At 39.2% G+C, this 23,260-nt stretch overlaps 1 protein-coding gene across 1 annotated transcript in view; it reads left to right on the forward strand.

Annotated features, from left to right (window-relative positions):
- The window catches only part of LOC126474959 (death-associated protein kinase dapk-1-like), a 314,370-nt gene that overhangs the window by 139,764 nt on the left and 151,346 nt on the right, over positions 1–23,260 (forward strand). Inside the window, exon 12 of the mRNA XM_050102484.1 lies at positions 4,758–4,912. Coding sequence (XP_049958441.1) covers positions 4,758–4,912 — 155 coding nt within the window. The remainder of the gene's footprint in view (positions 1–4,757; positions 4,913–23,260) is intronic.

The raw sequence follows: 23,260 nt of genomic DNA on the forward strand, positions 1-23,260 counted from the left end.
CTGTCAAACACAGCAGCTGTCTCGCATACAGTTCATCATGACTGTATACTTTATCTGACAGTCATCATATTCTAGTTCCTGTACTTCTAATACTACATTGAAACAGTATTCCTGTTTAGTAGTTGGTGCTGAAGGACTCATACTGAACAGTAGTTGTGTGCAACATAAAATGTAATCGAAGGGAAAATTTTTAGGTAAAGTATTCACTGCAATAGGGATAACTTGATTAGTCCATTGTATTTAAAATATGTTTATTTTCATGCCAATATGATAACCTAACAATGAAAATTCCAGGTAGGAATATCAACCATGTAGGAAAAGATAGATTGCTACTTGTGGTAAAGAATATATGTTAAAAACAAAGATAATGAGACTTACCAAACAAAAGCGCTGGCAGGTCGATAGACACACAAACATACACACAAAATTCAAGCTTTCGCAACAAACAGTTGCTTCATCAGGAAAGAGGGAAGGAGAGGGAAAGACGAAAGGGTGTGGGTTTTAAGGGAGAGGGTAAGGAGTCATTCCAATCCCGGGAGCGGAAAGACTTACCTTGGGGGAAAAAAGGACAGGTATACACTCACACACACACACACACACACACACACACACACACACACATATCCATCTGCACATACACAGACACAAGCAGCCATTTGTAAAGGCAAAGAGTTTGGGCAGAGATGTCAGTCGAGGCGGAAGTAAAGAGGCAAAGATGTTGTTGAAAGACAGGTAGGTATGAGCGGCGGCAACTTGAAATTAGCGGAGGTTGAGGCCTGGCAGATAATGAGAAGAGAGGATATACTAAAGGGCAAGTTCCCATCTCCGGAGTTCTGAGAGGTTGGTGTTAGTGGGAAGTATCCAGATAACCCGGACGGTGTAACACTGTGCCAAGATGTGCTGGCCGTGCACCCAGGCATATTTAGCCACAGGGTGATCCTCATTACCAACAAACACTGTCTGCCTGTGTCCATTCATGCGAATGGACAGTTTGTTGCTGGTCATTCCCACATAGAAAGCTTCACAATGTAGGCAGGTCAGTTGGTAAATCACGTGGGTGCTTTCACACGTGGCTCTGCCTTTGATCGTGTACACCTTCCGGGTTACAGGACTGGAGTAGGTGGTGGTGGGACAGGTTTTACACCGGGGGCGGTTACAAGGGTAGGAGCCAGAGGGTAGGGAAGGTGGTTTGGGGATTTCATAGGGATGAACTAAGAGGTTACGAAGGTTAGGTGGATGGCGGAAAGACACTCTTGGTGCAGTGGGGAGGATTTCATGAAGGATGGATCTCATTTCAGGGCAGGGACACCAAAGACATCAAAGACACCAACCACTTTCTCGAACGTCTGGAATCCTTACCCAGTCTGTTACCCCCGGAAACCATCCTTGTAACCATTGATGCCACTTCCTTATACACAAATATTCTGCACGTCCAGGGCCTCGCTGCGATGGAGCACTTCCTTTCACGCCGATCACCCGCCACCCTACCTAAAACCTCTTTCCTCATTACCTTAGTCAGCTTCATCCTGACCCACAACTTCTTCACTTTTGAAGGCCAGACATACCAACAATTAAAGGGAACCGCCATGGGTACCAGTATGGCCCCCTCGTACGCCAACCTATTCATGGGTTGCTTAGAGGAAGCCTTCTTGGTTACACAGGCCTGCCAACCCAAAGTTTGGTACAGATTTATTGATGACAACTTCATGATCTGGACTCACAGTGAAGAAGAACTCTAGAATTTCCTCTCCAACCTCAACTCCTTTGGTTCCATCAGATTCACCTGGTCCTACTCCAAATCCCATGCCACTTTCCTTGACGTTGACCTCCATCTGTCCAATGGCCAGCTTCACATGTCCGTCCACATCAAACCCACCAACAAGCAACAGTACCTCCATTATGACAGCTGCCACCCATTCCACATCAAACGGTCCCTTCCCTACAGCCTAGGTCTTCGTGGCAAACGTATCTGCTCCAGTCCGGAATCCCTGAACCATTACATCAACGACCTGAAAACAGCTTTCGCATCCCGCAACTACCCTCCCGACCTGGTACAGAAGCAAATAACCAGAGCCACTTCCTCATCCCCTCAAACCCAGAACATCCCACAGAAGAACCAGAAAAGTGCCCCACTTGTGACAGGATACTTTCCGGGACTGGATCAGACCCTGAATGTGGCTCTCCAGCAGGGATACAACTTCCTCAAATCCTGCGCTGAAATGAGATCCATCCCTCATGAAATCCCCCCCACTCCACCAAGAGTGTCTTTCCGCCGTCCACCTAACCTTCGTAACCTCTTAGTTCATCCCTATGAAATCCCCAAACCACCTTCCCTACCCTCTGGCTCCTACCCTTGTAACCGCCCCCAGTGTAAAACCTGTCCCATGCACCCTCCCACCACCACCTACTCCAGTTCTGTAACCCGGAAGGTGTACACGTTACCAACTGACCTGCCTACACTGTGAAGCTTTCTATGTGGGAATGACCAACAACAAACTGTCCATTTGCATGAATGGACACAGGCAGACAGTGTTTGTTGGTAATGAGGATCACCCTGTGGCTAAACATGCCTTGGTGCATGGCCAGCACATCTTGGCACAGTGTTACACCGTCCGGGTTATCTGGATACTTCCCACTAACACCAACCTGTCAGAACTCCGGAGATGGGAACTTGCCCTTCAGTATATCCTCGATTCTCGTTATCTGCCAGGCCTCAACCTCCACTAATTTCAAGTTGCTGCCGCTCATACCTCACCTGTCTTTCAACAACATCTTTGCCTCTTTACTTCCGCCTCGACTGACATCTCTGCCCAAACTCTTTGCCTTTACAAATGTCTGCTTGTGTCTGTGTATGTGCGAATGGATATGTGTGTGTGTGAGTTTATACCTGTCCTTTTTTCCCCCTAAGGTAAGTCTTTCCGCTCCCGGGATTGGAATGACTCCTTACCCTCTCCCTTAAATCCCACATCCTTTCGTCTTTCCCTCTCCTTCCCTCTTTCCTAATGAAGCAACTGTTTGTTGCGAAAGCTTGAATTTTGTGTGTATGTTTGTGTGTCTGTCGACCTGCCAGCGCTTTTGTTTGGTAAGTCTCATCATCTTTGTTTTTAGATATATTTTTCCCACGTGGAATGTTTCCCTCTATTATAAGGATATATGTTAAGTTGCAGACAGGCACAATTAAGACACTTACCTATCCTTTGGCTCACAGCCTTCTTCAGCAAAAGAGAAACACACACCATTCATACACATATGCTAGCACATCTCACATACACACATTTGAGTGAGGTGGTGTAGTGGTTAGCACACTGGACTCGCATTCAGAAGTACAAGGTTCAAACACACATCCAGCCATCCTGATTTAGGTTTTCCATGATTTCCCTAAATCACTTCACGCAAATGCTGGGATGGTTCCTTTGAATGGGTACAGCTGATTTCCTTCCCCATCCTTCCCTAATCAGAGCTTGCGCTCCATCTCTAATGACCTCGTTGTCGATGGGACGTTAAACACTTATCTCCTCCTCCACACACAACTGCCAACTCCGGCAGCTCTGGCCACAGTGCCAGAAGGCGCAAGCTGCTGTAATTAGCAGTTGTGTATGCATGAGGTGTGCTGGCTTGTGTGTATGAGTGGTGTGTGTTACTCTTTTACTGATGAAGGCTGTGGCTGAAAGTTTTATGCAGATGTCTTTTAATTGTGCCTCCCAGCAACTTAATGTGTATAGTAAGAAGCAATCTATGTTTTTGAACATTGTCAGTAGGATAATCTTTATGGCCGAAGAGTTGCTTTCTGTAACATTGTAAATATTTGTAAACTGGGTCAGTAAAAGAATTTCAATGTTCACTAATTGTAAAGGATGCTGTATGAGGAATGTACAGCATTTTATGAGATGATTTTAGTAGGGCAAAGGAAACCTAATATCAGCATGTGTTCTGTGCATTTGTTGAACCATAACTGTTTGAATGTAAAGTAACTGAACTGTTGTCTGTTTCTCTCTGAGGTGAAAGAGATCTGCTTCAAAACAAAATCTTTTTGTTTTACATCAGCAGATTTCATTACCATTACATTGGTAGTGATGTATGGCCTTGGAAGCATGTTAACACTAGTGTTTCACTATTGAAATGTATTTTACAGAGATCAGTGATGTGGATTGTGACTGGGAATGCTATAGTGAACTACTGGAATAGTTTAATGACATAATGGATAATATTTGATACACCTACATAAGAACATAATATATATCTATGGTAGCTGTTTACAGATTCATGTAGTTCCACATGTACTATGGAATAGCACCACTCTGTAACACACATATTATTCACTACAAGTGACAAATTCCCTTAGTATATGCTCAAAAGTCACTGAATGATTGTGTTCACATATGATGAAATCTGTGATAGCAAAAATAATGATAAATGACAAAAACAGGTGACTATTGTATGAATTCTTGGTTTCCTGGTTTACAGATGTGGACACAATATAAATTCAAAGAATCTCAAATACGAATGAACTGACCAGAATCATGGTACATTAACTATGAAATAGTGAAAAATAGAATCAGGGTGAAAGTAGACACATACTTGTATTAAGTGTTCTATTTATTAAGAGCAATATTATCTTCTCCAAGAATATTGCAAATCACCCTAGAGAAATCTTGCATAAACATGTACTGTTGTTCAGTAATTTCTGACCTTTGGTATAGGGACTGCAGAAATTGATAATTACCCTTATAATTACATTCGAAACACTGTGTTTATAGGAGGGTGATGCACCTATTCATCTCGCTTCACGGACTGGCCTGCTGACTGCTGCTCAAACTTTGTGTGCTTTTGGTTGTACGGTTGACATTGCAGATGCAGATGGCCTGTATCCTATTCATTTAGCTGCACGCTATGGCCATGGAGAAGTCGTTAGGTAAGAGCATATTTTAGTACGAGAATTATTAAGAATTTAAAATTCATTGTAATAATGAAGGTTATGATAATGTAGTGGTGGCAGTGCTGGTGCTGGTGCAGGTGCTGCTGCTGCTGCTGCTGGTGATGGTGGTGGTGATGATGATGATGATGATGATGATAGTGATGGTGATTGGGATTGGAATCACTTCTAATTACAGAAATGATTATGAGCTAAGGATTTTAGCACATTATTATTTTGCTGATCGTGGAGTTTTTAGAGTGATTTGTTCTTTGTTTGATGTATATCTATGTCTTGATTCATACTTGGCAGGCCTCCTTAAGGTATGTGGCTGAAATAGTTTTGCTAGGACTATCATTTCCTCCTTTTCCTGTTCCATTCAGTCCCGGCGGAGGTTCGAGTCCTCCCTCGGGCATGGGTGTGTTTGACCTTAGGATAATTTAGGTTAAGTAGTGTGTAAGCTTAGGGACTGATGACCTTAGCAGTTAAGTCCCATAAGATTTCACACACATTTTGAACATTATTATTATTATTATTATTATTATTATTATTTTCCATTCACAAATGGGAAGATGGAAGAACAACTGTCGATTTATATCTGTATGAGCTTTAATTTCTGTGTTTTTCTCATCATGGTAATTTTGTGAGGCATTTGTGGGAGGAAGTAGTATGTTGCCCAACTCTTCTTGACGTGTATAGCAATAATGGAAATTCCTGATGGAGCGATATGTATAATAAGGGAAAGGCAGCCACTCATCTATAGTGGATTGATGCTTGGAACACAGAAACACACAATAGAAAATGGAATTCACACTAGCTCTTTTTCTAGCAAATGTGCACACATTCACATGCACAACCACACAGATATTCAAACATATGCTCCCATGGCCATGGCAAGACTTGTTCACGTTAAAAGTCTATGTTTCATTGCTGCAAATCAAACCTGTGAATATATACTGATTGTGAAGTTGTTTTTTGACATATCAAAAGGTTAGTTTTGAAAATCGTATTTAGTTTATCAAGAGCACTTGGTCGTTTGTATTCTCCTGTTTATTTATTTTCTTGTTTTCCCCATCGTTGTCCTCCATTGCCATAGACACAAAAACTAATCACCTGATTTGCTCACATCATTCGTTTGGTTTGTTCTAGCTTTTCTGTTTTGATGTGTTCCTTATACATTACATTAGTTTTGTTATAATTCATTTTCAGCCTACTTACAACTTGCTCCATTAATTTCTTTCATACATTGTTGAAGTTTGTCTCCATTAGAACCGAAAAGTACAGTGTCAGGAACAAAATGAATGTGGTTGTAATATAACGTATTTCTTCTTTGTTTTCCCAGATCAAAAATCTGAAATCTTTTTCTTGGACTGTTGAGAATATTTTTCTGAAACTAGAATATCTCTGCCTGACTCCTTTTTAAATGCTTAATTTATCACTAACCTGATAAAAACTAATGGAAATTGGTAGCATTGAGATGTATCTTTTTCATTAGATGTAACATAAGATAAATCTGTGCCTTGTTTCTCAAGGGCTGAAAGTACAGATTCTGCCAAAACTGAGTAAAAATATTTCTCATGATCTGTGAGTCCCAAACAGTGTGCTTATTCATACTCATTGTTCAATTCTATATTTTCATTCATTACTTGCAGATGTTCCATTGTGCTGTATGTTCCTTTAAAAACACTTTTTTTTTTTTGCTTAAAACCAGTCTTTCTTTCCTTTCCTTAAAATCAGTCTTCCCTTCTCGTCCATCCGGTAAGGCTCCCCTGTCCAGGGGTTCTGGGTGACTTTTCTAAACTGTACCCCTTTCCCTAAACTTCTCCATTCCGTTTCCTTCACCCCTCTTCCTTCACCTTCAGTTGTTCCGCCAGAAGGAGCCACTGGCTCCGAAAACTTGTAAAAGTTAAATCCTTTTGCAAGTGTGTTCCCCTGCCGCCGCTTGGTGACTGTATTTTTTTTTTTTTTTATCTGTCCATTTACATTATATTATCAATAATTGATTATTTTCGTTGTTACATATTTTTTGTTTGTTTGCTTGCTTGCTTAAAACAAAATAAATTTTCCTCTGCAGCAGGTACCAAGCTTAGTTAATATCTTGTACATTATGGAAAGGAGAATTACTGGACTGTAGTTTTTCATTTATTGTTTATTTATTTGATTAATCAATTTGTTTATTCATACGGGGATTATCTCACAATGATATAAGATTCGCCATCATGATGAAATGCCGGCCGGTGTGGCCGAGTGGTTCTAGGCGCTTCAGTCTGGATCTGCCCGACCACTATGGTCGCAGGTTCGAATCCTGCCTCGGGCATGGGTGTGTCTGATGTCCTTAGGTTAGTTAGATTTAAGAAGTTCTAAGTTCTAGGGGACTGATGACCTCAGACGTTAAGTCCCATAGTGCTCAGAACCATTGAACCATAATGAAATGAAGATAAATAACACATGCAGAATATATTAGTATGGTTTTATGAGGATAGTATAAGTTGTCGGCTGTGGTCTTGATGAAGGAACCATCCCAGCATTTGCTAGAAAAATAATGGAAAACCTAAATTAGGATTGCCAGACAGAGCAAACATGCTTGTCAATATAAGTGTTTTAACAACTGCAGTGACTCAATTGATTGGTCCCTGTTACACAATTTGGTCAAGATAACTTAAAATATGAGACATAGTTTTGCACTTCATTGCTGCACACCCTAAAGACAACCTCTGGTTACTTCTGGCACTTAATCATGCTGCTATGCCCTTTGCACTAATTCCAGTTTGTTGGGAAACTGACTGCAGGACCATAAACATGCAACTATTATGCATTGTTGAGGTATGCATGCTGTCTATACACACATTCAGAAAGTAGACTGGAACTTCGCCTATGGCTGCTGATCTCTCCATTTTTTAGTGTAGTCTTCCTGGCTTCAAGCTCTGTTGTGGGAAACATCTTCTTTGTGCTTGCTGTTTAAGTCAAAGCAGGTGGGGCATGTGTTTTAGGAAGAGCTTGTTGCAACTTTGTCACAATATCAGGTAAACAGTCATTTACAAAACAACAATTCCTGATGATACTCTCTTATTCTACCAACATGTATGATTTGTATGTTGTTATACTTGTGTCTGCCTTTTCCAGTTTCATGTTTTATGATATGCTTTGTATTACTTTATCATTGAACTATTTTTTGCAGCAAGCAGTACCCTCCTGTAATTTTTTTTCCATTTCTTTACCTTTGATAGTAATCTAGGAGCTGTGGAATAGTAATGCTTTGGTAAAGACTGAGAAATTTAAGTGTGTGAGAGTACTTTATAACACTGACAGTTGTCCCTCTAGTTTCCTTAGTTGCTGCTGTTGAAGTGGCTACTTTTTAAAATGTCTCTCAAGAATTAATTTGAACATTGTGCAGACTTTAGGGAACTTAGCATGTACCTTGTTTTCCATGTACACTACATCCCAGGTTTGATTTGCCAATACCATAGAAACAGTATGTATTTTCTTTTCTGAGAAGTTCTGTGGGTTTTACCAAGATTGTCTTTAGCTTTATTATCTGACAATAAGGATCGTGAAGGCCAAGACCCCTTACATATACTTTATAATTCTCTGTGTTGATATCTGTAAGTACATAGTTTAAGATTGATGGTGAACTTATTGATACCCTAGTTGCAGTATTGTTTGCCATTACTGTCATGCCAAAAATGATCAAAATGTGTAGGAAGTTATTACTAATTTCTCATTAAACCTATGTTAATATTCAAGTCTTCACATGTTGTTATGTGAGGTTTTGGGGCTGAGACTTTTTCAAGGACTCCAGTTAATTTGTTGAAGAAAGTGTCCACATTACTGCCAGGCAAACAGTACACTTACAGAATTAGTAACTTCTTGTGGAGGCCCAGCTTTGTTAGTTGATTTCGTGCTCACCAGTGTGGTACATTCTACCTTTCGTGTACCTGTGAAAGAAATGTCTTAACTGGTTCAGATATTTTCAAGGAATGAGTTCCTATTGTCATGATTTATCCCTGGTGTGTGTGGGGGGGGGGGGGGGGTGTAATCCAGCCCATGACAACATTTATCTGACCACGTGTGGCCGCACACTTATCTGCTATACTCTCACTAATTAATGCCACCAACCTCCCTTTCCTAGTCCTGTTGTCATGCAGATTGTACCTAGTGTAGTCCCATCTCTAGATAGTCCTTACTGGCACAATGCAGTGAGTGCCCAGTCAACAGTCATCAGTGCCATCTCCAGCAACACATTTATTCACCATAAAGCACTGCCAAGTCATGATGTTAGGACAGCCCAACCATGCTCACATCTTTGCTACTGTTTATTTGGCTCACAACCTATGAAGTGTTTTCAGTCTCTATCCAAGCTGTTCCCAGCCCCACCCATTGTCACTATCAAATAATCTTTCATGAAATCCTTCCGCAAAGACCCTAAACCCACCATCTGATACAACACAGCACTTAGACTGAAAATGCTGGTGATCTGATACTCGTCTCCTAACAACTCCGGTAACTGAGGATTGCTACCTAGCAGAAATATGCTCTTTTCCCTAGTGTTAATGTTATTCCTAACCTTCTTACGAATAGGCAGAGTCTACTGCACATCTCCTACTGTTACACAATACTGAATCTCCTCTCCTTTCGTCTCTGTTACTGGCAGACTCAACAGAACTATCATAGTAACTGCCATCTGCTAGACTTCTGCCAACTGCAACTGCCAGTTCCCAGCAACCACCCCCCCCCCCCCCCCCCCCCCGCCTCCACTAATGCCTTTTTTGCCTTCATTAGCTCTCTCCCAGTATCATCGAGATGTACCCAAAGAGCACAGATCTTCCTTCCAGCTCCTCTATTAACCTGTAACTGCTGCACTTTCAAGAGAGGGCTTCAGTGACCTCCCCAGAGTTCTCCCCACTACATCCTCCCTCCCTCCCTCCACTCTCCTTGAATGATGCTGTTTGGTACAGTTCCCACAATGCATCCCATTATTTATTTTCCTATGGCAACTCTCACAGTTTCCACTCACGGTCAAATAAAATAGCTATAGCAAAGGAAAAATAATCTCTCAATATACCCTTGCGAAGTTGAATAATTAGAGCATTATTTCAGTTTCTGAGAGGCTCTTCCTCTGCAGACATTCTTTAAACAATTTTGCGAATTCCGTTCATATCACTTTACCTCCAACTTTATGTGTTTCTGTTGAAACACATTATTTCCATATTCTTTTCCTTTCCCAAAGCTCAAATGACTTTATACAGCTCATCTTCATTTACTTACAGAATGTTGTTATTTTGGTTAACCATCCATGTTTCTGATTCATCTCGTCAGTTATATAAATATTTAAAAAAATGCTAGAACAATTTTCTCTCTTTTGTTAGTTAGTGTGCTATCTGGCTTTTGAACTGATGAAATGTGGTGTTTACCCAATACAGTATTTTACTTTGTTTTTCTGATGCCCTTGCTGTTTTCAGTTGTTTCTTTTACCAGATTTTCATTGTATTTCATTACAGCCTCTGTAAGACATTTCCAAATAGTTTTTTGTAATTAATGTTATCATTTACTTGAAACTCTCTCGTCCTGTTTGACAGTTGCTTTATTCAGTTGGAGATTCTTTTCTTTTGCTTTCTTTGTGTCTGCAAATACCTTTGCTATTTGCATAAGTAACTTTGTTACATAGTTACTTCTTTTGTCTGTATCTGTAAAGTCTTTAGTTTCTAAGATGCAGAAATTGCTGCTTAATTTACTGTTGTGTACCTTCATCTTCTTAGCTTTTTCTGATCCACTGTCAGACTACATCCAACATTACAATTTTCCGCTACAGCTCCGATGTGAGATGATGCCTGAATCATTTCCGTTATTGTGCTCTCCATCTGATCCAGTGTTGGGATTCGCTAGACACATGGCAGCACATAGTACAAAAAGGTGACAACACAAAGCATATTGTATTCACAGATTTCTAATAGGATAATGACTAGTAGAAAACATGTAAGTGCTGATGATATTGTCAGGTGGCTTCTCGAAGACAATCTACCAATGGAGTGGAAAGTGATGAAGAGACACACCCTGTAGGAGATACCTGGAAAGTAAATCACGATGGCGAGGGTGATCTTCTGAAGTTTCTTTTTTCTGTCAAGCAAGAAGGTTTCACCAATCCTCGTGATGTTCGATCAAAATCCGAACTTGAATATTTCAAACTCTTCTTCACTGATAATCTTATTAGCAAAACTGTGAATGCTACTAATGTGTATGCTACAGAAAAGATACAGAAAGTCACTCCACTTACAAAACTTTCAATGTGGCAGTCATGGAGGGATGTTTCATTAGAAGAACTGAAGTCTCTTGGTGTAGTATTGAACATGGTCTTGAATTTGAAGGCAGAATTGGTTGACTGTTTTATGTAAGACTGGCTAGAATCAACTTGTGATAGGACATACTGTGGGGACCCTTATATGAAGTATTTCTTACCGCACTTTCACATTTTACTTATTATGCAATACACATTACACGATATAGCAAATACAACTTTGGTGCAGTGTATTGTTTCAGGTAGCATTGCACATGAGAGATATAAAATTTAACACAGGCATTTATTCAACTACAGCCCAGGTAGCATTGCACATGAGATATATAAAATTTAACACAGGCATTTATTCAACTATAGCTCATTGAAATACAACTACCAGAAATCTTTAATTAATGGAAAAGTATGTTATTGTAATCATCAATTGTACAAAATTTGCAGAGAAACTAATTATTTCATTTCTGTAACTATCAGACAATAATCACATAGAAATGGTAGTGTTAAAATCAGTTCACTCATTAAATGGAAAATTCAGTTATTTAATAAAATGTGAAAATTAATGTTTTGGGTAGATTTCTGGCTAACTTATGCACTGAAAGCTACACACTCTCACGAGATTATGTTTCTATAAAAACTCAAATCAGATTCTTTGTAATTAATTTTATAATTACGAGTTCTAGAACTTTCTGTCATAAACAAACTATTATTTTCATCATTTGATCAAAACAAAATTATTATGTAAAATTTGAACCTCAAAATCTATTTCTACATTATGTAAAGTATTCCAAAATATGTTAGCATCAAAATTCCTACTGTAGTTAATGAGGTATTAATTATTTTGTATCAAGTATTTTTAGTCAAATATCTCAAATAGAATTTCGACACTAAATCTGAAAAGCCATTTTAGAGATCAAATTTGTTATAATCAGTCATTCATTATCTTCAAAATTGTAACTGTAATTTTGTGTGAAACAACTTGATTTTAATTGTAACTCAATTAATGTGAAAATATTATGAGAAGGAAAGTTGCTACTCACCATATAGCGGAGATGCTGAGTCACAGATAGGCACAACAAAAAGATTTTCACACTGAAAGCTTTCGGCCAATGGCCTTTGTCAACAATAGACACACACACACACACACACACACACACACACACACACACACACACTCACACACTCACACAGACATGACTGCAAATGACTGCAGTCCCAGGCAACTGAAACCATACATAATTAATGTGACTTTGTTGATCAATACTTTCAAAGAACTTGTATTGTTAAGAAACTATACAAGCAGTGAGCCTAAGAGCCTGGGGGGGGGGGGGGGGGGGTAGTAGTTTTCAGTTAGTTTGAGTACATGATCTTGTAAAGTCAGTTGTCAGTTTCTGTGAGCTGTGCACTATATGAACATCCTGGGACAATATAAACATTAACACAGAATGCAAACTCTTTGTTGGTGTAAATTATTTAATATTATCGGTTTTTCAAATTGACTCCTGGGATTTCTGCAGTGAAGTAATTAATATCAGTCACACCATTTAACAATGAATTGATGGAGAAGTCATTGAAACCAACAAGATAAGTACACAATCACAGCATTTCATTGAACTTAACGAACTCTTAATCTACGAGTATGTTAATCAAACATTTTTAGCTAGAACCTGGTAAAAAGAGAGTGTTAGAAACTCCTCTTTTTAAGGATGTTTCTTCTTATTATTCTTTTTCTTCCAGCCCAAATATTTTGGATACTGCATTTAGTTCCACCTGTCAGAGCTCAGGTGTGTCAATATATGAGAGGGAACAAGGTGAAGAACATTAGTGAGCATATTGACAGTAAATGCAAAGGATTTTATGTACCAAAAAGAAATGTGCCTATAGATGAGAGCGTAGTAGGATTCAAAGGAAGAATTCAATTCAAGTGCTACAATCCAAAGAAGCGTACGTAGTAGGAATTACAAGTTTTCTGTCTGTGTGATTCAGAAAATAGTTAAGTTGTTTGTCGCATTAAATATTATGGAAAGACAACAACAGAAAGTCTAATTTACCTTTTGCAACCTGAATAATGGTTCAAGTGCTACCTTGTGCAGATGGTTCAGGCTATCACGTCTTTACTGACAGGTTTTACAAATGCCCTCAACTTGCTTCATATTCTAATGGGTACAGTTATGCCTTCTAGGAAGAAGATGGAACTTGCTGAATATGAGTTATGTGCATATCAAAGCGGGATGAAAATTATACACTCATGTTCAGAAAAAAAACAGAACACCTTGAACAACTATATATAGAACATTCATACTCACAGGATATGTACGTTAGTATGTTCTGCAGGAATGATTAGCATTTCAGTCACCTTGATTCAGCATGTCTCCTGTTGCATAGTAGGCCCTGATATATTGTTCCAAGCATGATGACACCAACGCATATAAGATGTGAATGGTGTCCTGTGGTACAGCAATCCATGCTACATTCACCTGGTTCCAAATTTCATCTGTGGTGGTTAGGATTGGGTCACAGCACTGCACCCATTGTTTCACCATATCCCACACATCTTCGGTTGGCGATGAGTCTGAAGATCAGGTGGGCCATGACCCCAAGAAGACATGTGTTCATGCAGCAATATTTGGTCATGCATTGTCGTGGTGAAAAAAATGCGTCTGGGGTGTTGTGCAGAAAGGCTATAGCTACGGGTCACAGGATGTCATTCACATTGGCCACACTGATCACAGTGCACTGGACACGCACAAACTGTGATTTGTGGTTGTACCCAATAGGACCCCTCATCATAAGGCCTTGAGTTGGTGCTGATGTTTTGTGCGAATTCAGTCACTGTGATGCTGCTCTCCCTGTCTGAAGCGAAGCATAATGTGGCCCTCATTTTCAAACAAACAGAACCTGGATTCATCTAAAAACACTATCTGATGCCGTTCCTGTCCACAGTGGCATTGTTACATATGCCATTACCATCTGCCATGTTTCTGCACATTCATGAAAGGTAGGTGGGGAGGTGCATAATCTGTGTCTTAATAAACAGTGATGGACAGTCATCCCCGATAGTGTATGATGTGTTAAATTGTTCCATTGTTGTGCCAGAGCTGAGAAGGATGCAGATCTGTACTGCAGTGTCACTCAGATGAGGTATTGATCTTCTTGATGGGGGTGGGGGGTGGTCTGGGTGGTGTGACCTAACCTGTCATCATGTTCTACAGCCTTTCGTGAGCCATTATCCACACACCTATTGCACTGCTGAAACACTTCATCCCCATGAGCAACAATTTTCTGGATGGATGCATCGCATTCTCACATGCCAGTAATGCACCCTCTTTCAAACCCACTGATTTGACGGTACAGTTTGTTTCATTTATACATCTGATAGGCATCCTGTACCTCTGCTCAAATCACACTGGCCCATTACCTGTAGTTTGTAGTGACAATGAGAGCCACAGGCACATTTTATAGGTAGGTGGTGTTGAGCCATGGTATTGATGTTGACCTCGAAACCGTGGGCCGACATGATTCAAATGTTAATCATGTCTGCAGAACATATTAATGTACATGTCCTGTGAGTGTGAATGTCCTATCTCTAATTGTTCAAGGTGTTCTGCTTTTTTCTGGACTTGAGTGATGTTCTTCATTCCATCACAGAGATTAATGTTGAGTACATTCTTTGGTTCTCAGACCCAACTGATCCCTGGCTATAGAAAGAAAGAGCTTGTGTGGTTGCTGAAACCCACTGTTACTTTGGAATACACTAAATTTATTGGAGCAGTGGACAGGGCTGATCAGTACAGTAGTTGATATGGTTTTACAAGATAATCATTTAAGTGGTGGGAAAAATTTTTCTTCTGTCTGATTGAAGTTGGTGTAGTGAGCAGTAATATTCTTTACTCAAAAGACAAAAACAAATGTGGAGAACAACTGCAGATTCACTTTTCCTATCGGATAAATACTGTCGGCTAGCTAGTCGGCCAAGTGAGAAATACAATTTCAAAGAAGAGAGGAAGACCATCATTGCCTGACACCAAGTAGAGACTTATAACACAAAATGAAAAGAATAAAAAGAAGAAGAAAATCATTGAAGGACTGCATAGTTTGCAGCAAACACAAGGAGAAAGAGGAAGAAGTGAATCAATTTTCTAGTGCGAAACATGAAAGAGCAAGTGTGGGCTCACCCATAAGAATGCTTCAGGATGTACCAAACAGAAAAGCTATAAACAACCATAAATAAAAACACCATATGTAGTTGAAAAAACTGTTGTTGTTGTTGTGGTCTTCAGTCCTGAGACAGGTTTGATGCAGCTCTCCATGCTACTCTATCCTGTGCAAGCTTCTTCATCTCCCAGTACCTACTGCAGCCTACATCCTTCTGAATCTGCTTAGTGTATTCATCTCTTGGTCTCCCTCTACGGTTTTTACCCTCCACGCTGATCCCTTGATGCCTGAGAACATGTCTTACCAACCGATCCCTTCTTCTAGTCAAGTTGTGCCACAAACTCCTCTTCTCCCCAATTCTGTTCAATACCTCCTCATTAGTTATGTGATCTACCCATCTAATCTTCAGCATTCTTCTGTAGCACCACATTTCGAAAGCTTCTATTCTCTTATTGTCTAAACTATTTATCGTCCATGTTTCACTTCCATACATGGCTACACTCCATACAAATACTTTCAGAAATGACTTCCTGACACTTAAATCAATACTCGATGTTAACAAATTTCTCTTCTTCAGAAACGCTTTCCTTGCCATTGCCAGTCTACATTTTATATCCTCTCTACTTCGACCATCATCAGTTATTTTGCTCCCCAAATAGCAAAACTCCTTTACTACTTTAAGAGTCTCATTTCCTAATCCAATTCCCTCAGCATCACCCTACTTAATTCGACTACATTCCATTATACTTGTTTTGCTTTTGTTGATGTTCATCTTATATCCTCCTTTCAAGACACTGTCCATTCCGTTCAACTGCCCTTGCAAGTCCTTTGCTGTCTCTGACAGAATTACAATGTCGTTGGTGAACCTCAAAAGTTTTTATTTCTTCTCCATGGATTTTAATGCCTACTCCGAACTTTTCTTTTGTTTCCTTTACTGCTTGCTCAATACACAGGTTGAATAGCATCGGGGAGAGGCTACAACCCTGTCTCACTCCCTTCCCAACCACTGCTTCCCTTTCATGTCCCTCGACTCTTATAACTGCCATCTGCTTTCTGTACAAATTGTAAGTAGCCTTTCGCTCCCTGTATTTTTCCCCTGCCACCTTCAGAATTTGAAAAAGAGTATTCCAGTCAACATTGTCAAAAGCTTTCTCTAAGTCTACAAATGCTAGAAATGTTGGTTTGCCTTTCCTTAATCTTTCTTCTAAGATAAGTCATAGGGTCAGTATTGCCTCACGTGTTCCAACATTTCTATGGAATCCAAACTGATCTTCCCCAAGGTCAGCTTCTACCCGTTTTTCCATTCGTCTGTAAAGAAGTCGCGTTAGTATTTTGCAGCTGTGACTTATTAAACTGATAGTTCAGTAATTTTCACATCTGTCAACACCTGCTTTCTTTGGGATTGGGATTATTATATTCTTCTTGAAGTCTGAGGGAATTTAGCCTGTCTCATACGTCTTGCTCACCAGATGGTAGTTTTTGTCAGGAATGGGTCTCCCAATGCTGTCAGTCGTTCTAATGGAATGTTGTCTACTCCTGGGGCCGTGTTTCGACTTAGGTCTTTCAGTGCTCTGTCAAACTCTTCACGCAGTATCATATCTCCCATTTCATCTTCATCTACATCCTCTTCCATTTCCATAATATTGTCCTCAAGAACATCGCCCCTGTATAGATCATCTATATACTCATTCCACCTTTCTGCTTTCAATCCTTTGCTTAGAACTGGGTTGCCATGTGAGCTCTTGATATTCATACAAGTGGTTCTCTTTTCTCCAAAGGTCTCTCTAATTTTCCTGTATGCAGTATCTATCTTACCCCTCGTGAGATAAGCCTCTACATCCTTACATTTGTCCTCTAGCCATCCCTGCTTAGCCATTTTGCACTTCCTGTCAATCTCATTTTTGAGACATTTGTATTCCTTTTTGCCTGCTTCATTTTCTGCATTTTTGTATTTTCTCCTTTCATAAATTAAATTCAGTATCTCTTCTGTTATCCAAGGATTTCTACTAGCCCTCGTCTTTTTACCTACTTGATCCTCTGCTGCCTTCACTATTTCATCCCTCAAAGCTACCCATTCTTCTTCTACTGTATTTCTTTCCCCCATTCCTGTCAATTGTTCTCTTATGCTCTCCCTGAAACTCTGTACAACTTCTGGTTCTTTCAGTTTATCCAGGTCTCATCTCCTTAAATTCCCACCTTTGTGCAGTTTCTTCAGTTTTAATCTACAGGTCATAACCAATAGATTGTGGTCAGAGTCCACATCTGCCTCTGGAAAAGTAATACAATTTAAAACCTGGTTGCTAAATCTCTGTCTTACCATGATATAATCTATCTGATACCTTCTAGTATCTCCAAGGTTCTTCCACGTATACAACCTTCTTTCATGATTCTTGAACCAAGTGTTAGCTATGATTAAGTTATGCTCTGTGCAAAATTCTACCAGGCGGCTTCCTCTTTCATTTCTTAGCCCTAATCCATATTCTCATACTAGGTTTCCTTCCTTTTCTTTTCCTACTGTTGAATTCCAGTCACTCCTGACTATTAAATTTTCGTTTCTCTTCACTACCTGAATTTCTTTTATCTCATCATACATTTCATCAATTTCTTCATCATCTGCAGAGCTAGTAGGCATATAAACTTGTACTACAGTAGTAGGCGTGGGCCTCGTGTCTACAATAATGCGTTCACTATGCTGTTTGTAGTAGCTTACCCGTACTCCTATTTTTTATTCATTATTAAACCTACTCCTGCATTACTCCGATTTGATTTTGTATTTATAACCCTGTATTCACCTGACCAAAAGTCTTGTTCCTCCTGCCACCGAACTTCACTAATTCCCAGTATATCCAACTTTAACCTATCCATTTCCCTTTTTAAATTTTCTAACCTACCTGCCCGAATAAGGGATCTGACATTCCATGCTCCGATCTGTAGAACGCCAGTTTTCTTTCTCCTGATAACGACGTCCTCTTGAGTAGTCCCCGCCCGGAGATCCAAATGGGGGACTAGTTTACCTCCGGAATATTTTACCCAAGAGGATGCCATCATCATTTATCCATACAGTGAAGCTGCATGCCCTCGGGAAAAATGACGGCTGTAGTTTCCCCTTGCTTTCAGCCGTTCGCAGTACCACAACAGCAAGGCTGTTTTGGTTAGTGTTACAAGGCAAGATCAGTCAATCATCCATACTGTTGCCCCTGCAACTACTGGAAAGGCTCCTGCCCCTCTTCAGAAAACACATGTTTGTCTGGCCTCTCAACAGATACTCTTCCATTGTGGTTGCACCTATGGTACAGCTATCTGTATCGTTGAGGCAGGCAAGCCTCCCCACCAACGGCAATGTCCATGGTTCATGGGGGGGTTGCAAAAACTAACATAAAAGAAAATATAGTTGTCAAGTGCCTCATATTGCATTTTATTTTCTTAAAATAGTAGCAGAATAATCCATAAGCCCTGCCATTGTTAACTGCATAAAATAAATAAGGTTTGCAGAGAATGCAGTGAGTAGAAAAATTGGGTTGGATAGGGTTAATTGAATTATCAGCATTTGCATCTCTTGACTTCATGTCTGATTAGTTGGTTTCTTTCGAGTACAGTACAGTTGACAAAACAAAACTGTTCCCATGAAGTATGACTAAGTCCCACACGAGACATTGTTTGCCTATACAGCCACATCACAATTTGTGTAAATATTTCTGCCCCATTGATGCGCATGTTGCATTATAGCGGCAACATATTACTGTGTCAGTGAAACACACTGTACACAATACTGGAAATTAAAATCAATTAAACATTATACACAGAAGTATAGGACCTGACAGAGATTGCAAAATATGTAGTTGTTTGAACGACAGAGCTAGGTGTGATCTAAAGGTAGTGTTAGCATTGCTGTGCAATTAGCTCATGGTCAAAGTGTCTGATCATCACCGATAGAATGAGAGTTAGGTTCCACCATCTGCTCAATACTACTATATGCCCCATCATGGTAGGTACCAGTGCCTTTCTGTGGTAGTTTCTCTTGCTTCAAAAAGTACAAAACTGGTGTATATTATTTGTAGCCTTAGGAGAACTATTATAGTATGAGCTGAAAACAGTATCAAAAAACTCCCAAAATTTTAAACAAAGTTCATCCAAGTTATTTTAAGGGCATTCATTTTATAGGAGTGAGAGAAAATACTATTGTGTGGAGAGGAGTAAGTTATTTTAGATTATTCAGACTTCTAGCAAATTTTTGTCTTTCTACGAGGCTCATATTTCAAATTTCTAACTGAACTATTATTCAATTCTTTGGCCAAATGAAACAGGTGGTGATATATTTTTTATTAAATTAAACACTCAAATGTAAGCACCAAGCTCAACAGCAAACCTTACGCCCTTTTATCCAGTAACACTGAAGGTTACTATCACTCTCAATTTCAAAAACAATCAGGTCCAAATTAAGTTGCCAAATATAAAGTTTTGTCTGTCTGCATAAAACTATTTATAGAAGTAGCAGGCAGAATGAAAAAGCAGGTGCAACAGAAAAAATCATTAAATTAAATCAAGTAAGATAGAATACTTGTTTAACGATGAGCTCATGAAATTTCGTCTCAAAATTACAAATGAGCTGGGAAAAATAAGTTCAACTATTCAACGTAGTGGGTCTGATTAAGATGCTTACATTCTGTCAGGCAGTATTTATTAAAATCCAATGGAACATGTAGAATGATCCAAAAGAGGTAGTCAGGTAAGAAATAGCACAACCATCCAATTGACAGGACAAGCAAAGAATATGGTTCTCCAACATAAAGTGTGGTTTATTTCTCCACAGTTTGTGAGAAAAATTGAGTTTAATAATGTTAGTGGCCTGTGTGTATGAAACTTCAGATGACAGAATGATGAAATGCACTGCTCTCTGCCTTATTGCAATTACAATTTAATTTGAGAAAATGCGTATTCATGTTCTGATTTGACACAATTTTTAATGTACTACCTTAATATCTAAAGTTGAGTAGCTGTTGCAACAATATTCATTTGATGCTACTCTTCACAAAGTAATCTTTCATTTGCTACAATGAATTGTCCTTCAAACTGAGCAGCATAACTAGGAGACTAGGTTTCTAGAATAAGATGTCTTATTACTAACATGTGATAGACTATGTGTACTTATATGTGACAGTATCCAATACTACGGTAACTTTGTCTTGCCACCCTAGTAACTGAATGAAGACTCATATTTTTAATAAGTGTTTTAACTATTTTGTGAACTTTGTGAAGACATCAGGTGATGACCCTGTTGTGCTAATACTTGATGGACATCATATAAAATTTGTTTGATATACAAAGCAAGAGGAAAATGTGTCCATGTCATCTGTTTATCACCTTATTCCACACATAAAATACGGCCTCCTTTGTAGAATTCATGAGACCTTTTAAAATGCATTATCTCCAAGTGTTGGATGGCAGTACATATAACAATATTATGAAGGAAGCAATGGATCAAATGAAATAGAAATACACAGGACCTGCTAATATAGCAGAAAACTGATGTTGTTGATCCGCAAAAAACAGAAACCTGATGGGCAAGTAACCCAGCTCAAGTAGCAACCTCATTTTCGATCACGAGGTTAATTGGAGAGGCTTGCTCGTGAGCAGTAACAATGGAAAATGCTACAAATGGCCTTTGGAAATCAAGACATTTCCCATGAAACAGGCATATACATAGAAATAATGACAATGCAGTAAACCAGGAGTTTGGCATACAAGATAAAACAATGGAGTTAATGTTTAGTCCAACTGGTATCCATCCAGCTCCCAAAATCATCTAGCCACAACAAGAGCCACCTGATCTAGTAAAATCAATGCTTTCTGAAGCTGTTAAGTAGCTAACATTGTCACCATACTGGGAACATTTGAAACAGTAAAAAGAGATGAAAGCTGCAATGGAATCGAAGGAGACAGAAACAAAATTTTTGTTTTTGAAAAAGAGAAAAACAGGAAACAATCTTGCAGTCGTCCTTGTGTCACACAAATTCAGTTGAGGAAAATATTTCAAACGTGCAATCTGAAGAAGATGGAGACACTGAATGTATATTCTGTGAAGACACTAACAAGAGAAATGGGCACAGTGTATGAAAAAGAGCTTTCGTATTACCTGACTATACTTCTGTTGCACAATAAACGCAGAAAATGTTGGAGAGGCAATAAGGAAGACAATAGCATTATTTTAGTGTTTACCTGTTCGTATATTGGTTGATATTAATGTTTTCTCTGACTGCCTCATATTAGGACACCATTTCTATTTATATTCAGATTGACTTGTGAAGTGGTACAGTTCGCTGATTCTTGATGCAGTAGTCCGGCTATGCCATATCACTAATGATAACATGGTATTTTATTTTGAACTGCAGCAGGTCAAGGGCTGTAAGAGAACAATACATTATGCTTTACTGTATTGTCAACAGTGCCTGTGTTACTAGCTGCAAATACTTGTGAGTTGTTATTTACTTTATTATTTCTCATTCTGTTAGTTCCAGTGTTGTGCCTCCTATCTGTGTAACAGAAATTACTTTCTTTTCTACTTGTAAATTTTGGCAGATAATGATTACCTTTACTTTTTTCTGTGTGTGTGTTTTCTGTATAGCAATTTTTCCCTGATTAAAATCTCCTCTTTCTCCATTTAATGTATCCAGACCTACTATAAATGATAATTGATTATCCACACTTGTCCATCCGCTATACAAGATTTCTTTCCACATGAAGTAAGGTGATCTCTTCCCCTGGTTCATGAGTCATGCTTGGGTAGCTCAGTGTGCAGAGCATTTGGCCATGGAAGACTACGGTCCTGAGTTCAAATCTCAGTCCAGCATACAATGTTAATCTGCCAGGAAGCTTCATATAAGCGCATACTCTGCAGCAGAGTGAAAATTTCATTCTAAATGAAAATCATGTTCCTCCACAAAAATCTGTCATCAAAATAGCAGGAAGAAGTGAGACATATTAAATAACATGTACCACAATGCTTGTTCGAGCATTTTGCAAATTTCCTTGTATTAAGTGTTAAATAGGATGAATTCAATAAATAAAATTTAAAGTACAGTACTTTCACTTAAATTTCTAATTAATAAAGATGAAGTATCAAATGTTGTAATGTGAAGTGGTGTGAGACGAAGGAAGTTTCACATCAGTAATGAAGGTAGTATGAGGTACACCCATAGTTGGCATCAGTTACCTGCCTCATCCAAGGAGGCACAGAGGCAGTCGGCCTCTGGAAATATGTCTCATCATTCATGAGACTTGCCCGTGTATCTATGTCTGAGGGGCAGGTTTTGGCCAGTGTAAGTTCATGTGACACTTCATTTTTGGCCCACAAATTTGGAGTGGAATTCAAGTCTGGAGCTTGAATAGGCCAGTTGATAAGGTTGACGTCAGCCTGTTGCAAAAACCATTGATGAACAATTTGACTTCTGTGAACTGATGAGTGGTCTTGCAGTAGCTGGATCACCTGTTGTTCTCAGTAATCAACCATTGTCCTCACTACTGATGGGTTCTGCTCCTCCTGTGATTTGAGTGACCTGCCACTCATTTATGACCGTCCCCAACTTGCCCCTCTATCCTCACCAAGGAAGCAACTAATAATTCCAGAAGGTAGGATAATGTAATCAGCTTTATTTTATGTGGATCATTGAGATTGTTAAAAGTTTTGCCCCTGATGGTAAATAATGGCTAGCATTTCTGTCTCATAATGTAGTCAAATATGACCTTTGTCAACTCTGGTATGGTATCCTAAATTTTCTGTAGTTAATTGGTCTTTAGTTTTTATCCTGCTTTTGCATTCATATCCCCTTCAGTGACAGCAAATACCTCTCCAAAGGAATACAGTATAGTTTTTCTAGTTTGATTGTGGGGCAAGTTGGTACTAATGTTTA

Source organism: Schistocerca serialis, chromosome 4 (genome assembly GCF_023864345.2).
Source record: "Schistocerca serialis cubense isolate TAMUIC-IGC-003099 chromosome 4, iqSchSeri2.2, whole genome shotgun sequence".
Classification (NCBI taxonomy): domain Eukaryota; kingdom Metazoa; phylum Arthropoda; class Insecta; order Orthoptera; family Acrididae; genus Schistocerca; species Schistocerca serialis.